We start from the raw sequence: 17,641 nt of genomic DNA, 5'->3' as shown, positions 1-17,641 counted from the left end.
GTGGAGTCGCACAGAGTCGGACACGACTGAAGTGACTTCAGTGCAGTTCAGTTCAGTCGCTCAGTCGTGTCTGACTCTTTGCGACCCCATGAATCGCAGCACGCCAGGCCTCCCTGTCCATCACCAACTCCCGGAGTTCACTCAGACTCACGTCCATTGAGTCTGTGATGCTATCCAGCCATCTCATCATCGGTCATCACCTCCTCCTGCCCCCAATCCCTCCCAGCATCAGAGTCTTTTCCAATGAGTCAACGCTTCGCATGAGGTGGCCAAAGTACTGGAGCTTCAACTTTAGCATCATTCCTTCCAAAGAAATCTCAGGGCTGATCTCCTTCAGAATGGACTGGTTGGATCTCCTTGCAGTCCAAGGGACTCTCAAGAGTCTTCTCCAACACCACAGTTCAAAAGCATCAATTCTTCGGCGCTCAGCCTTCTTCACAGTCCAACTCTCACATCCATACATGACTACTGGAAAAACCATAGCCTTGACTAGACGGACCTTAGTCGGCAAAGTAATGTCTCTGCTTTTGAATATACTATCAAGGTTGGTCATAACTTTTCTTCCAAGGAGTAAGCGTCTTTTAATTTCATGGCTGCAATCACCATTTGCAGTGATTTTGGAGCCCCCCAAAATAAAGTCTGACGCTGTTTCCACATCTATTTCCTATGAAGTGATGGGACCACACGCCATGATCTTCATTTTCTGAATGTTGAGCTTTAAGCCAACTTTTTCACTCTCCTCTTTCACTTTCATCAAGAGGCTTTTTAGTTCCTCTTCACTTTCTGCCATAAGGGTGGTGTCATCTGCATATCTGAGGTTATTGATGTTTCTCCCAGCAATCTTGATTCCAGCTTGTGTTTCTTCCAGTCCAGTGTTTCTCATGATGTACTCTGCATAGAAGTTAAATAAGCAGGGTGACAACATACAGCCTTGACGTACTCCTTTTCCTATTTGGAACCAGTCTGTTGTTCCATGTCCAGTTCTAACTATTGCTTCCTGATCTGCATTCAGATATCTCAAGAGGCAGGTCAGGTGGTCTGGTATTCCCATCTCTTTCAGAATTTTCCACAGTTGATTGTGATCCACACAGTCAAAGGCTTTGGCATAGTCAATAAAGCAGAAATAGATGTTTTTCTGGAACTCTCTTGCTTTTTCCATGATCCAGTGGATGTTGGCAATTTGATCTCTGGTTCCTCTGCCTTTTCTAAAACCAGCTTGAACATCTGGAAGTTCATGGTTCACGCATTGCTGAAGCCTGGCCTGGAGAATTTTGAGCATTACTTTACTAGCATGTGAGATGAGTGCAATTGTGTGGTAGTTTGAGCATTCTTTGGCATTGCCTTTCTTTGGAATTGAAATGAAAACTGACCTTTTCCAGTCCTGTGGCCACTGCTGAGTTTTCCAAATTTGCTGGCATATTGAGTGCTGCACTTTCACAGCATCATCTTTCAGGATTTGAAACAGCTCAACTGGAATTCCATCACCTCCATTAGCAGCAATGAACTGAGCTTTGTGGCAGTCTTGAAGAAGAAAGAATGCTGGCCTGATGACCAGTGCAGAGGTCAGCCCAGGTCTACATGGTCAAGTTAATGGCTTTCGACAAGTCATTGCACTTTTTCAGACCTTTGCTATAAAATAAAGATAATTCCTTTCCTGTGTACTTTTAAAAACACTAGATGGGCGTCATCATTCTAAATTAATTATTACTGTAAAGTATCTTGCAAACACATTATTATGTCCTTTAACAATAATTTCATACCACAAAGATCTGACCAACTATAACAGAAATAGAATTTGGTACAGTAAGAATAATTAGAGGGTCTTTAAGAAGCATGGTAAGTCTTCTGAAGACTTTCCTTTGTCACTAACTATAAATATCTGCATAACCTGTGAGTTATGTTTGTGGACGTGGATAGCCACTCGACAAAGAAACTAAAGGGTTCCCATCAGGCCTTTGAGCATGAACTCAACCTTTATGTGCAGATTTTCCTTCATTTGTCAAAAGGGGGAAATTAATCATCTCAAACAGGCCAGGGGAATGTACAGTACAGGAATTCACAAAAACTCACATTGTACATACAGATATGGTTCCTAGCACACAACAGGAAAAACCCCCATGATGCTAGCCTAACCCATCCAACTGCTAAATAAATATTTTTGAATGTTACAGGTCAAAAATATTGGAAATAATTTATATAAGGAACCAATTGCTTCTTCAATTAAGTCTCTGAGTTTGAGGGCAGAGCATTTCTATCTTTAAATGGACTGGAGTGAGAAACCAGTATGCCCATTTCACCAATATATTTTTGCTCTCTATTGCCTGTCCTGACACATTCCAAGACATAAACAGGCACCTTCTTGCTTTGGTGTCCATGTATCTTCATTTCTATCAGAGACCCTAAGAAGATTCCAAACCCAAAACTTTGTTTCTATATGAACCAAGGAGGAAACTTACTACATACCTCAACGTGTAGAACATACTCAGCTGTATTTGTGCCATCTGTGACCTGCAGTAGTATGTCATCCTGAAATTCCTCAGATCCATCATGCTGATATCTGTGGGGATGATAGTTGTCACTAATCACTCAAGGCCACAGTGTGAGTGCACTGAGATTGTCACAGGAGCTTTTCCATGGTTTGGGCCTTATGTTCAATCAAATGAATATATAACCAAACTCCCAGTATAATCTTAAAGTCACTTACATAAATATTCAAGCATCCTTGATGATAAAATTGCTCCAACTGAGATGTGTTCTGTGCATTCATAACTTGTCCCCAAATCAAAAAGCAGCCCTTTAAGTTGTCACTGTAAAAATGGGAAGCAATGGATACAGCTCTGCCTACATATAGAAAACACTGCCTGGGGCCAAGGGGACCCTGAGGCTGAGCAGTGACAGGCAGAAGTGGGACAATGAGTGGGTTTCGGTGATTCTCCCTCCTCCCCCACTTTTAGGGCTAATCCTTCTGTGCTCTGAATCAGTTTAGCTCTGCTCTGAAACCTCATCTATGGATTACTCACTACCTCTCTCCTGCCATTTCCCTCTGGCCAATGACTAGGTCTTTCCCTCTCAACCTAAGAAGATTCTTGAATCTCTTCAGACTCAAAAAAATTTTTTTCTTGATCTATTCTTGACACTATTTTCTTTTCATTCTCCAGTCAAGTTTCCTAAAGTAATTGTCTACTTCTAGGCTTTCCATTCACTCTCCAGTCTACTGTAGTGATACACTGTAAGTTTTAAATAATTGTTTAACTGAGCCATATGTCTGATACTGACTCATTCATGCACCAGTTAGGGTTTCAATTCCAGTGGTAGAGAAAGCCCACCTCCAACCTCCAGTTTCCCTCCCAATGCTGCCTCCTATGCTTTATTTTGTCACGCTCCCTGATCAAAAATAGACTGACATAAATATTAGCAATTGTGCTAATTCAAAAAATTTAACCATGCTATTATCCTTAAAGGGCCAAATAGGTCTAGGAGTACACGTTCCAAAGTATGGCAATGGAATCAAACAGAACTTCTTTTAAAACCAGACTCCTCCACAAACTTGCTAGGTGACCTCAGTTAACCTCTTTGTGCCTTAGTTAACTATCTACCTTATCAGGTTTTGTGGCTATGAAGTTTAATGAACAAATCATAATTTCAAGTCTCTAGAAGAAAGCTCGAACTATAGCTCAAGAATGCTTCAACTATGTGCTGGCAATATTGGTACCTTTTTTCTATCCATCATTCATTCCCTAGAAAGAATTACCTAAACAGAGCTCTCTTTCTAACAGGTAGGAAAGAGCTGAGATCTTGGGGTGGGAGGGAGAAAAAATTTTAATGAAAATAAGAGTAGTGAAAAGAGCCTAAGATATCGGAAGCTGTAAATAAAACAGTGTAACTAAACTTCTGGATGAAAATGCTCTTCCTGAACACAAATCCCACTTCTTTGTCAATTTCCAAATGCAAAACTAAGCATTTGAGGCCTATTCTTTATCAAAAAGACCAAAATTCTAGTTTGCCCAACTTGAATTTGTGCAAGTGAGAGATTAACCAGTATGTCTGTCCACCTGACAACTGCTTTTGAGTATCTTGCATTATTTTACAGAGAAAGAGTTTTACTAGATTTTTTTCTTTTTTAAGTGTCTTACAAAATGACACTAGGCAGAGGAAAGGAACATCCTCAAGGTGAAGGGAACTATTAATACTATAGGCCCACCACAGAACTATGAAGCAGGGATTACTCCGTCCCTGACAGTAAGAGGCCCAACCACTAGTCTGTGTCCTGCCTACCTAATCTACCCTGCTTATTTGCCTGCAAATCACCTCCCCAGTAGAATGGATTAAAAAGTCACACTAAAGACATCAATCAACAGAATTCTATCCCAGAATTTCCAGGGTTATGAAGTTGGCTTTTCTGAAAGCCAAACTCAGTTATGTAGATTAGCCTTATAGATTAGCTCAGACTCAATTCATCTAGTATGACTGCTACCCTTTGTGATATATGCTGTTGCAGCAAATTTAATATTCATGGCAATTCAATTGTTGTTGTTCAAATATTCATAATATCATTCCCATCAGTACAGCAAGCCAGAGGGGAAGAAAATGTCTGGAGGGAAAACTAAAGGGTTGTTATTTCTAATGTTCAACTGCCCCTTGAATGTATTAGGTGGCATGTTGCTACTCCTGCAAGAATTGAATAAACTTCTTACACTGCCTCACAATTGATTCAAATGGGAGCCAAAGCATGTAAAACAAAAAATCCAGGAAATGTTCTAACCTAAGTTTTAAGGCCTGGAGGTCTCCCCAAGAAAACGTGGCTCCTGTGTTTAGAGGGATTCCATCTAGCTCCACCGTTCCATGCTGAGGCGGACTCTGCAAGGAGAGGTGGACGTTGTCCGGTTCGGTGTCCTCGTCAGAAACCAGGACATGCTCTGTGCTGATGACACATTGACCTCCCTCAACCACTCTCAGAGGTTTGGTAAACACCTAGAAAGAAGGAAGAAACATGTAAAGCCTTGTTCATGAGGTGCCCCTGAAAACAGAACTCATGAAAGCAACAGAAAACTTCCAGCATCATCTTTACAGGTCAATCAAATTTCAAGAATGTTCTAAAGGGGACAAATTCATAGTTGAACATCTTGGCTAAATGCTTTCAGTTCTAAACACTGATGGACACAAAGAAACAAGGCAGATCTAGAAACCTGAAAGCATCTACAGTTCATTGATCTCAGATCCTGAATAGATCTGAGCAATCAGATCTATCAGCAGCAATCAGATTTATCATCAGTATATGCTATTTAAACTATGTATCTAAAGTAAGAAAATAACATTCCTTATCATATCTGTATCTATCATTGCTTGGCACATATGTACCTTAATTTACAAAATGAACAAAACCTATATTAAATTTCCTGAAGGAAAGAATCCATGTTTTCTTATACCCTAAAAATTCTTAAAGACTTGAGTAACTGACTGGAGCATTTAAGCATTAGGGTAGTGAGCATTTTAGAGATGGAAGTAGAACAGGGAAACTGAAGACTGGAAACTGAAGAATCCACAGGAAATAGATTCATTCAAACATTAGACTTAAATATTAAAGCCATAAAGATAATTTTCTATAATAGAAAAAACCCACTGCTCAATAAAAATTCGCTTGAAAGTAAAAAGCAAGTTTAAACAACTGGGGATATTTATCATTACTTTGGCAGTTGGCAAGAAGTGTTCCATGGTCAAACACAACCTGGAAAGAGTCACATATTAATATAATATCTTCACCTTGGAGGTTTATGAGACCCATAATCATATTCATGCTCTGAGATCCTAGAGTAGGAAAATCTGTTAACTTTATTTAACCTACTGTTTTCTCAAATTTGTATTACCACACAGAATCAAAAACAAGTTGATACAGCTGGGCTACAAGTCATGGGCTTTGAAGGCTCCTCACGAATAGTCTGGGATGACTGCTCTGCTAATGTGAGGACACAATGTTCTCCAAGGAAGCAGCAGTCTCTTCAGAGCAGCTGCCACTCCTAGAAAGGAGAGGTTTCTCCAAGGAGAGATCTTGAAAAGGGGGTTGGGAGTGAGGGGGCAAGAAATGGGCAGAGGAAAGGGAAGTGAGCAAGAAATCACAGCGTCCACGTGCAACCCTGCTCCGTCCTCCCAGCCACCCACAGCTGCCCCAAGGACAACCCTACGGTCATAGAAACGATGACACCAAGCTCCCTGGGACGGCTGCCTTGTATCCTTTAATAGATGACTTCTTTCAGCAAAGCAGAACACAAAGTAAGAGCCTTTTCTCCCTACAACCACTCACTCCTACCTTTCCCAAGAGCCTTACTCTCATTTGCCACACCTACATATTCACTGATTGTAGGAGAAGGAAATAAAGGGAGCTCACATTTAAAGAAGGTTATTATCACTGAAACATGGTCCATGTATGCCAGCCTCATTTTGTCCTGAGTTACATCAATTAAGATCCCAAGATGCTAAGTTTCAAGGAACGTACTTTGCCTCATTCGATGATTTTTAAATATATATAGTTTTAGAACAACTTTCAAAGACTAAAAGCATAAAGCTAACTTACTCCCACTTTTTCATCATTCACCTTCCAGTGCCTCCCTTAACCCAGTGTTTAGGTTTCTGGAACTTCAGGTCAGTATGGCCTCAAGAGTCTCTCATGGTTTCACTTAACCTAGCGGTCTGTGGATTTTTAACATCAGGGAACAGCTCCCACGACCATTTTCATGGAGGAGACTCATTTAATTGACTTCTATTGTATAATTCTCAGTTCTCTATGGTACTATTTCATTTGTCTCATACACTGTAGAAAAACTCCAGAAGCCCCTATGCCTCTTGAGCCCCAAGTCCTCGTAACAATTCCATTTACCTTCAGATGACAGAGGTAACTATTCACTTCACTCTTTCCGTTGATTTCCCTCCTCCTCCCAACAGATCATTTTTCTCTAGCAAGAGGTTTGGATATTTTACGTAAAAAAACGACTTCTCTGTGATTGTTCTGGAAAACACGGTAGCTTCTTTGGATGCTGTGCTATGTCAGTGCATGCATCTCATACACAGAAAAGGATGATCTGAATAATATCTAATCAAATTCACAGACATTCACAACTGTATTTTCAGCATGGAATATGATCTGGTCCCCAGCAGGGAAGCAGACAAAGAATCCAGCTTAGATTATTTTGTGTGACCTCTTGGGGGGCCTATCTTCTACCAAAACTTGCAAGCTCAGAGGCCTGAGGGGTCAGGCCAGCGAGGTAGCTGAGTGTCCTGAGCTGTACGGGTACTTTGGTGACCGGGGAACACGCCCTGTCCAGCTGCTGCAGAGTAGGGGATGGGGTAAGCTGCAGAAGCCGGAAATCCAGAAACAAACACAGAACGATTTCATGGAGATAATTCACACACTACACAATTTACCCCTGGAAGGTTTAGAAGACAATGTCTTTTAGTATTTTCACATATTCAAAGTTATGTAACCATTATCATCAAGTTTGGAACATTTTCACACACACACAAAATAACCCTGTCTTTATTAGCAATTACCCCCTGTTTCCCCATAATCCTTCTCTCTCCCACCCTCCCATTTCCCCCCTTGCAGTCCTATGCTGCGCTGTGTCTCTGCCCATGGGATTCTCCAGGCAAGAATGGTAGAGTGGGTTGCCATGCCCTCCTCCAGGGAATCTTTCCAACCCAGGGATCAAACCCAGGTCTCCCAAACTACAGGCAGATTTTTCACTGTGTGAGCCACCAGGGAAACCCAAGGGTTAGGGTTAAGGTAGCTGGAGTGGGTAGCCTATTCCTTCTCCAGGGGGACTTACCGACCAAGGAGTTGAACCAGGGTCTCCTGCATTACAGGCGGATTCTTTACCAGCTGAGCTACCCTGAAAGCCCCCTGGCAGTCCTAAGCAACCACTAATCTACTTTCTTCTCCTATAGACTTGCCTATCCTGGATCTTTCATATAAATGGATTTGTACAACATGTGGTCTTCTGTGACTGGGTACTTGTCTTTGAAATCATGTTTTCCAAGTTCAACCAATTGGTAGCACATATTAGTACTTTATTCCTTTCCGTTGAGGATTGATATTCCAATGTATGGATTGCCACATTTCATCTATCCATTCAGCAGCCAACAAAAATTTGGGCAATTCATTACTTTCAAGTATCATTTAGACTCATCAGAACAGTTGTACAGGATGGATAAGTGCCTCAGTCCTCAGCGGGAGACTTCTGCCACACAACTTTGGGCAGGTGCAGAGATGATGAGGGGAGCACAGGAAAGGGAGCATCCAGGCTTCCCTGGTTTCATTTCAGGTGGGGGCCTGGGAAGGTCATCCCTCTCTCCTTAGGGATGTCACATGGGTGGGTTCTAGTCCCCGGTGGTTCCTAATGAATGGGTAATCACACTTTGTCTTTCCACTTATAAGGGAAGAAAAACAAGCCTAGGAACAGCCACACTCATTAACCCTAGCACTCTGATGGGGCGAGGACAGGCGGGGAACAAACTCTCATGATGAATCCTAGCCCTGAAGATAAGATGGGCAAGGTAGCATCGCCTTTGTGGTCTGGTTTTAATGAGAGAGCCAAGTGCTTTAAAGCTTACACAAACACGAGGGAGTGGAACCGGATAGGATGCAAAGGTCCATCTTAATTCATTTTGGAAAATTAAAGCACTTATTTAGATGACAGAGCAGCATAGCTAGTCTGTGGGGAGAGCAAATAAGCCTCTCTGGTTGCTAAGAGACTCCTAATTTAATCTCCTTCCCCTGATCAACACGTGAAACTCAGTAAAAAGCAAAGGAAATGAAAGAGATTTTGACAAAGCTTTGAAAATCATGCCAAATGATTTTCATGCCAAATAAAGCAACTGGAAAATCTCACCTTTTAGACAGAAAGTCCCATAGGAGGTGAACAATTCCCCTCCCCATGCTTGTGTTCCCTACACTGTAGTTGGAAAATGGAAAAGTCCTTGGAAACAGCCTAAAGAGAAGTGAGCATTTCGAGTAAGTCCTTAAAAACCTTTTTCTCCTTAGGTCCTCCCTCCTCTTCATCCTTCATATCAAGCGTGATACCTACCTTTGGGGCCTGATTGTCCACCGGAAGAATCGTGATATTAAAGCAGATCCCATATAGCGTCCCACCGTGCTGGTTACTGACGGAAAAGCCAAACTGGACGTGTCTTGGATGCGGACCTACATCTTGCATGGGTGGCATGTAGGCCACTTTCATATGGTTCACAGCGTGCTGCAAAGCAAATCAAGATGGACACGTGGGTACCGACTGCCAGGATCAGAGACATTTAAAGACCTGGGGCTAAGAGACCCATCAGGTTAGCTTAATACGGAACATTGCAAACACTCCCACCATCAATTTGAAGATTCTATAAAGCTCTATCTTACAAATCACATTTTCTAAAAATGGGAGGAAAAAGAACAAAGAAAATAAGAAACCATGCCACGTGCTTAAAGTCAGCCAACTCTATAAAAGACAGGAACCTTGAATTTCAGCCCTCCTCCACCATGAAGGAGCTGTGTGATATTGGTCAAGCTACTTAAACTTGTGAGGCCCACGCGCCCTGGAGCCCGAGCTCCACAACAAGAGAAGCCACAGCAATGAGAAGCCTGCGCACCCCAGCGAGAGAGCAGCCCCTGCTCACCACAAATAGAGAAAAGCCTGTGCAGCCACCAAGTCCAGCACAGCCAAGTAAGTAATTAAATAAATAAATGTGATGAGGCCCCTGTTTCCTTATCTATAAAATAAATAAGGTAACAAAATAATAGAACTCATCCTGAGGGTTGCCATATTCATTTACCACTTCTAACTACCATGGGGTCACAAAGACTTAGACATGATTTAGAGACTGAACAACAAACTATAGTGAGATTCAACATACTGAACCTTAAACCTGAGGCGTAGCTGCTGCCTAAGCACTCATTATTACTGTGACCCCACTCAGATCTTCAGAATATTGAACCATAGGAGTAGGGAGAAGGTTAAGGAAGGATTTTGGAAAGCAGTGGATATTATGGGTTGAATTCTGTCCCCCATACACACAAAAAAAGATATGCTGATGATCTAAACCCCAGCACCTCACCTATAACCTTGTTTAAAAACGGGTGTGGCAAAACTCACAATTAGTTAAGGTAAGGCTGTACTGGAATAAAGTGGCCCTTAATCCTACATAACTTGTGTCCTCATAAAGAGACGTAGGGAGAACCCAGCCATGGGGTGACAGAAGCAGAAAGTGGAGTAATCATCTACAAGCCAAGAAACGTAAGATTCCCAGCAAACCATGAGTCGCTGGGAAGAGAAAAGGGAAGACACCCCCACCCCACCCATGAACAAGGTTTTGGGGGATGGTATCCCTGCTGACACCCTGACTTCCGACTTCTCGCCTCCAGAGCTATAAGACTATACATCTCAGTCCTTTAAAGCCACCTAGTTTGTGGTCTTTGCCATAGCAGCCCTAGGAAACTAACATGTAGGTTATTAGATGAACTGAAATTGATGGAATAAAAACATATGCATCAGGTCCCTAAATCAGAGCCCTAAACCAGGAACCTAAGTTGATGTAAAAGGCTGTATTGAATTATAATGAGATTTTATTATATAAACATATTCGGCTGGATCAAGCATTTTCAAATACATGTCACTTGCTTAATGGAACTGTACAAACAGAAAGAATATAGACATCAGGTATTTGTCGCTTGTGGCGGATGTCAAAGGCCAAAATTCTCAAGTAAAAAGCTAGGAGCACCAGAGCTTCTCAGAGGACACTTTCACGTGTTTGTCAGCATTTGAGCATAGCATCATACCTGAGTGAAATATTTTAACCCTGGAGCTGCAGGAGTCTTGGTTAGCCTTGGTATGCTGTCCACCATGAATAATTTCCCAGCATCTAAGTGTCTAAAGAAAAATACAAGAGAACACATCAGCTAATTTTTCAGGTAAAAATTAAGTTACACATTAGCCTGCAACCACATTTTCTAAAGATAAAAGTGCTCATTGTCAGAAGAAATCAAATGTTCCATCTTTATATTCTCTCTTTCTATCAGGGGCAGGGACTTAAGACTTACTAGCCTTAAGTCTAGTATCATGAATGCCATTCTCATCATAACTATAAAAAGTATGTATGAAATTTCTGCTCTGACATGATGAAAGGGAATCTAACTACAATGAGATGCTGTTAGATACTCATCCTAAAAACATTTACTCACTATCATTTAGTACATAATTAAAGCCTAAGGTATATTCATGGCACTTTCTGGATTGGAATCATAGAATATGACCACTTTTGTAGCCTGAGATATCTAAAAATAAAGCTATGAAGACTCAATAAATTGTACCTAAAAGAAAAAAGCATTCTCTTTAGAAAAAGGGATTAAAGACTGTTTTCAGCCTACTTAAGCTAAAGACACTACAAGTTGCAGGCCATTTACCTATTAACATAGCCTTTGAAGGAAGGCATGAGACAAGTTTGAGATTAGAATTAATGCTAAACTGAATATAAGTTCATGTCTGACTAACAAAGCAAGCGAACTAAGGACTACACAGTGACACTTTCAACTCAATCCTCGAACACAACCTTCAGCTAATAGCCCAAGTGATGATTTTTCATAGAGATACCTGTGGCTGGAGGAGAAAAACGGAGGAGCGGTTATTGTGTAGAGCAGCTCCCTGTCTTGTGATTCTGTATCTATAAAATGTAGATGTTTCTTAGTGATGTAGGCCACCTCTGTTTCCTTGACAACTAAATGCCGAGAAACTCCGGGAGCCTCTTTTGGAAGCTGGTCATCTACTGGAGTGATATGGATTGTCACCACCTGGAGAGAAATTATCTGTATCATTCATTTGAAATATCAAAAGGACACCAGAAAAAAGGCACTCCACTATCATCCAATCAACTATGATTTTCAAAAATTTAATAATACACATCCAGCGAAAAAGTTCAGGAGCTATTAAGAGCATGAGCTAAAGATGGATCATTCTCCATCCATTTTTCACTGTATCTTGAGAATACAATTATCACAATTACATTTAGTGCAGTCCCGAGTGCTATCAAATGGGCATACAACGCACAAAATATATTCCTGGTTTTATGTTTTGTTGTTGTTGTTCAGCCACTAAGTCTTTTCTAACTCTTTGTGACCCCAGTGACTATAGCATGCCAGGCTCCTCTATCCTCCACTATCTCCAGGAATTTGCTCAGATTCATGTCCATTGAGTCTGTGATGCCATCTAACCATCTCATCCTATGCCACCCTCTTTTCCTTTTGCCTTCAGTCTTTCCCAGAATCAGGGTCTTTTCCAATGAGTCAGTTCTCATCAGGTGGCCAAAGTAGTGGGCCTTCGACTTTAGTAACAGACCTTCCAGTAAATATCCAGGGTTGGGGTCCTTTAGGTTCACTGGTTTGATCTCCTTGCAGACCAAGGGACTCTCAAGAGTCTCCTCCAGCACCACAGTTTGAAAGCATCAGGTTTTACTTTTACGTCTCTCTTTACCAACAGCCTGGTCTTTCTCTTCCTCCTTCCACTCTGTCATAATTCCTGGAAACCTTGGCATAAGTTTTGGTTCCTCTTTTTCTACCCACATAGAACACATCACTAAGTCCTAGAGCTTGTATTTATAAATTTTTCGAAACAGTGACCACACCCTCCTCCCCAGCTGTCAGCCCCACTATTCCTGATCTTGCTCCAGCTTGCATCATTTCTTCCTTGTATCATCGTAACAGCTTTCCATCAGCCCTAATTTCAATAACTAATCTTGACTTTTCATACCTCTAGTCTTATCTTTTAAAACAACACAAGTAAAATCAGGTTATTCACGTCCTTAAAGATCTAAAAAAAGATACAAGTGAAGTTATCTACAAAACAGAAATAGACCCACAGACATAGAAAACAAATTTATGGTTACCAAAGGGGAAAGGCAAGGGAGGGATAAATTAGGAGGCTAGGATGAACACATATACACTACTATATGTAAAATAGATGACCACCAAGGACCTACTGTATAGCACAGGGAACTATTCTCAATAGTTTTTAATCTATTCTGAAAAAGAATACACGTGTCTGCCCAGTCACGTCCGACTGTGTGTGACCCATGGACTATAGCCTGCCAGACTCCTCTGTCCATGGGTTTCTCCCGGCAAGGATACTGGAGTGGTTTGCCATTTCCTCCACCAAGGGGTCTTCCCAACCCAGGGACTGAACCCACGTCTCCTATATCTTATGCATTGGCAGGTGGATTCTTTACCCCTGAGCCACCTGGGAAGCCCCTGAAAAAGAATATATATACATAAATATGTGTAACTGAATCACTTGCTGTATACCTGAAATTAACACAACACTTTAACTATACTTCAGTAAAACTTTTTAAAACAAGAAAGTAAAAAGGAAATCTTAAACAACCACCCAGGAGGGATAGAATTACTCAAACTCCCTAGCATGGTATTCAAGACCCTTCACAGTTTGGCATACTCTTTAACTTTGCTTTTGCTACCTTTTAACATTAATCTAGCACCCTGCTTGCAGAAAGCAGACCCAGTCCTGGTTCCCAAACACGCCTCTCTGCTCTGGACCATGTTTTCTTTAGTCTGGAATGCTCTTATCCTGTTTTCTCTACCAACTCGATTCTTTCATCCTCTTGAGGGCTCTTCTTGAAATGTTTTCCAGTTTCTCAGTTGGATTTCATTTTTCTCGAATTTTCATTATCTCTTGACAAACACTATAATTTCATTGTCTTGCATTATTAGTTTGTAGTTTACATGTCGTCTCTCCTAGACTGTAAGTTCCACAAGAGGAGGATCACAGTACAGTCCCACATGGAATGTACCAGTGAATGGACAGTCCTGAGTATCCCACTTGGTAATTACCTATCTTGAACAAGTCACTCAACTTTTTCGAGTGTCCATTTTCTTATCTGTAAATTAGGCATAATATCAGCTCCACCACATCTAACACGGTATTTTGTAGGTAGGAGGCACTTTATCATGTTTTCTCACTGAATGAGTCTACATGTCCTGTTTGTGATGTTAGGAATTTTCTCAAACATTCACAGCTTTAGATCTTGCAAGGAGGTCAAGGAGATTTTGCCAAACAGTTTTTATCATCACTTTTTTTTCTTTTTTTAAGAATAATCCATGCCTGGTTGGAAGAAAGCAATTACTCTCTCTTGAAACAGAACATCTGCTTGGCATCATGAAAGCCTGATGCATTAAAGTATTAATATTCTTCTCCTGGTTTTGATGTATTTAATATTGTCACTGAAACACAGATCAGCAATGCCAGTTTTTTCTAAGAAAGTGGTGTTCACAAGAACCAATTTGAAAATGAAGAGAATTCCTTTTCAAAATTAATACACAAAGCAAAAATTAAAATATAGTTAAGCTTATGCTATAATATAAAAAAGACTGGAACATCAGCTCAGCCACCTACAAGCTTTTGCTGCCTGGGGCAAATCATTTAACCCCTTTGGGGCTCAGTTTTTCTTTCTGCACATTGGGAATAATAAGAATGGCTACTACAGTGAAGTGTTGTTAGGATCAAACAAGATATCTGACATCACAGAGAGTACCTGTTGGTAGGTGCTCAATAAATCAATTTCCTATCTCCATTCTTCATCACTTTTAGAAAAGCATATAGCATATTTCTTTGAGCCCCTTTTTTTGGTGGGGGGGAAGGCAAGAATACTAAAGTGGGTTGCCATTTCCTTCTCCAGGAGATCTTCCAACCCGGGGATTGAACCCGGGTCTCCTGCATTGCAGGCAGATGCTTTACCATCTGAGCCACCAGGGAAGCTGACTTCTCTGACTTCTGGAGAAGGAAATGGCAACCCACTCCAGTATTCTTGCCTGGAGAATCCCAGGGACAGAGGAGCCTGGTAGGCTACAGTCCATGGGGTCACAAAGAGTCGGACACAACTGAGCTACTTCACTTCACTTCATAGCATATTTACTACTCCATTATGAAGTATTTCAATAATTAAAAACTAAACCCAGTTATCAAAATAATGGAACACAATGACAGTCATTTCTCTAGTTTCCTGGAATCTATGTCATGATTTTTTTTTTCCAATTACAGTTTTTTGCTAATCTACAAAGTTCAGAAATTCTCTGTGGGACCTCCCAGTCATGGTGTGGATCAGTGAGGCTCCACTTAATTGAAAAACTGGATTTAATAAGGAAACAATACTTATTGTGCATTCAAAGAGACCATTTTCTATGCAAATTTATTCTCTAGTGTGCTCTTTGTACCAAAAGAATGTACAAGCAATGCTTTTTTACACCCCAGTAGTAATTCTTGGTGGGCCCATTTTTCAACATGCTTTATGATTGCCTAAGTTGATGTATCTTTACATATTTATGCATGTCCAAATAATTAGTGTATGTGTATTCTGTGGGTGAGAAAAAAATCCAATTTTAACAAACTCCATAGAGAAATAAGCTGTTCCCATTCTTACTGAAATTTGGTTGTAAAAAAGACCTAATTAAATACCCATTCCCACACAGTGGAAAACTAGTGTCCATACCGGTCACTGGGCTCTTGCCTGCTGCCTTCCTCTACATGCCTCCAGTCTACTTAAGGCCACAAGCACCCACTGACAGATTGGTGGGAAATCAGAAAATAAAGAAATAAATCAGTATATAAAATGACAATGAGTAACCTAGACCCTCAGAATACACGTCACAATATGACACTCCATCAGCTAGTATCTACCTTTCTTGTGGACCTGGATTTTTGATCCCTTCTCTGCTCTGAGGTTTGACTCCTATCTGATTCCTTCTTCTTCATCTTCCTTTGAGATTGTGTGTGTGCATGCTAAGTTACTTCAGTCGTGTCCGACTCCTTGCAAACCAATGGACTATAGCCCTCCAGGCTCCTCTGTGCATGGGATTCTCTAGGCAAGAATACTGGAGTAGGATGCCATGCCCTCCCCTCCAGGGGATGTTCCTGACCCAGGGATCCAATCTGCATCTCACGTCTCCTGCATTGGCAGGAGAGTTCTTTAACATTACCACCACCAGGGAAGCCAATCCTTTGAGATTTTCAATGCTATTTTTCACCAACAGGAATTATCACTTCAGTTCAATTCAGTTCAGTCACTCAGTTGTGTCTGACTCTTTGTGACCCCATGGACCATAGAACGCCAGGCTTCACTATACATCATCAACCCCCAGAGCTTGCTCAAACTCATATCCATCGCGTCAGTGATGCTATCCAACCATCTCATTCTCTATCGTCCCGTTCTTCTCCTGCCCTCAATCTTTCCCAGCATCAGGGTCTTTCCAAATGAGTTATTTCTTTGCATCAGAAGGCCATGGTATTGGAGTTTCAGCTTCAACATAAGTCCTTCCGATGAATACTCAGGAATGATTTCCTTTAGGATAGACTGGTTAGATCTCCTTGATGTCCAAGGGACTCTCAAGAGTCCTCTCCAACACCACAGTTCAAAAGCATCTGTTCTTCAGCACTCAGCTTTCTTTATGGTGCAACTCTCACATCCATACATAACTACTGGAAAAACCACAGCTTTGACTAGATGGACCTTTGTCAGCAAAGTCATGTCTCTGCTTTTTGATATGCTGTCTAGGTTGGTCATAGCTTTTCTTCCAAGAAGAAAGTATCTTCTAATGTCATGGCTGCAATCACCATCTGCAGTGATTTTGGAGCCCCATAAAATAAAGTCTGTCCCTATTTTCATGGTTTCCCCGTCTGTTTGCCATGGAGTGATGGGACCAGATGGCACAATCTTAGTTTTTTGAATGTTGAGTTTTAAGCCAACTTTTTCACCCTCCTCTTTCACTTTCATCAAGAGGCTCTTTAGTTCTTCGTTTTCTGCCATAAGGGCGGTGTCATCTGCATATCTGAGGTTATTGATATTCCTCCCAGCAATCTTGATTCCAGCAGACCTGGGTCAGAGCGTGTGGCATAAGCCCTCTTGAAGGAGGCCACCATTAACTCCACCATAGAGCCACCGGGCAGTTGGCCCACAACTTCAGAACAATTATACCAAATAAATTCTGGCACTGGAATTATACCCAATGCTAGTTTTGTGCACTCCACTCTCCAGCCTGACTTCTGATGAATGCCCATCCCAGCTGCCTGTTCTCTCCACTGGTCACATTACATTTCTTTCCTCCCACTGCACACACAGGCCTTTGTGGCATCTGCTTCCTTTCTTTCAGTTTCTTAGTTCTCTCTCTTCTATTCTTATGTTTGGCTCTCTATTTTACTGCTAACATTATGCTCTCCTAGACTAAGACCTCAAATGTAAGCTTTCTAAAGCTCTCTACTGAGAAGAATAAAGAAGAAAATATTTTCTTTTTATGGTCAGCTTTACTGAGGACTACTCTACATACAATGAACTGCATTCAATATAAGTCTATAATTTGATGAGTTTTGACAATCATATATACCTGTGAAGATACCACCACAATTAAGATACATAATATCTCCCATGGATTTGCTCTTTTTTTCGGTTGGTTGGTTGGTTTGATAGTATTTCATTGTATAGATATACCATAGGTTTTTAAACCAGTCTTCTGCTGATGGGTATTTTGGGTGCTGATACAAGCAACTTTACACTTCATAATCTAAGAAAATATTTTTCAAAACCAAATTGAGTAAGTGAGACTTTATTTGGC

General features: G+C 41.1%; 1 protein-coding gene across 1 annotated transcript in view; it reads right to left on the bottom strand.

Annotated features, from left to right (window-relative positions):
- The window catches only part of FREM1 (FRAS1 related extracellular matrix 1), a 179,345-nt gene that overhangs the window by 91,503 nt on the left and 70,201 nt on the right, over nucleotides 1-17,641 (bottom strand). The window contains exons 11-15 of the mRNA XM_013965901.2: nucleotides 11,625-11,821; nucleotides 10,814-10,904; nucleotides 9,075-9,242; nucleotides 4,763-4,971; nucleotides 2,464-2,557 (exon numbers count right to left, since the gene is read on the bottom strand). Of these exons, the coding sequence (XP_013821355.2) occupies nucleotides 2,464-2,557; nucleotides 4,763-4,971; nucleotides 9,075-9,242; nucleotides 10,814-10,904; nucleotides 11,625-11,821 (759 nt within the window). The remainder of the gene's footprint in view (nucleotides 1-2,463; nucleotides 2,558-4,762; nucleotides 4,972-9,074; nucleotides 9,243-10,813; nucleotides 10,905-11,624; nucleotides 11,822-17,641) is intronic.

Source organism: Capra hircus, chromosome 8 (genome assembly GCF_001704415.2).
Source record: "Capra hircus breed San Clemente chromosome 8, ASM170441v1, whole genome shotgun sequence".
Lineage (NCBI taxonomy): Eukaryota > Metazoa > Chordata > Mammalia > Artiodactyla > Bovidae > Capra > Capra hircus.
This window is presented reverse-complemented; position numbering and strand designations above follow the sequence as displayed.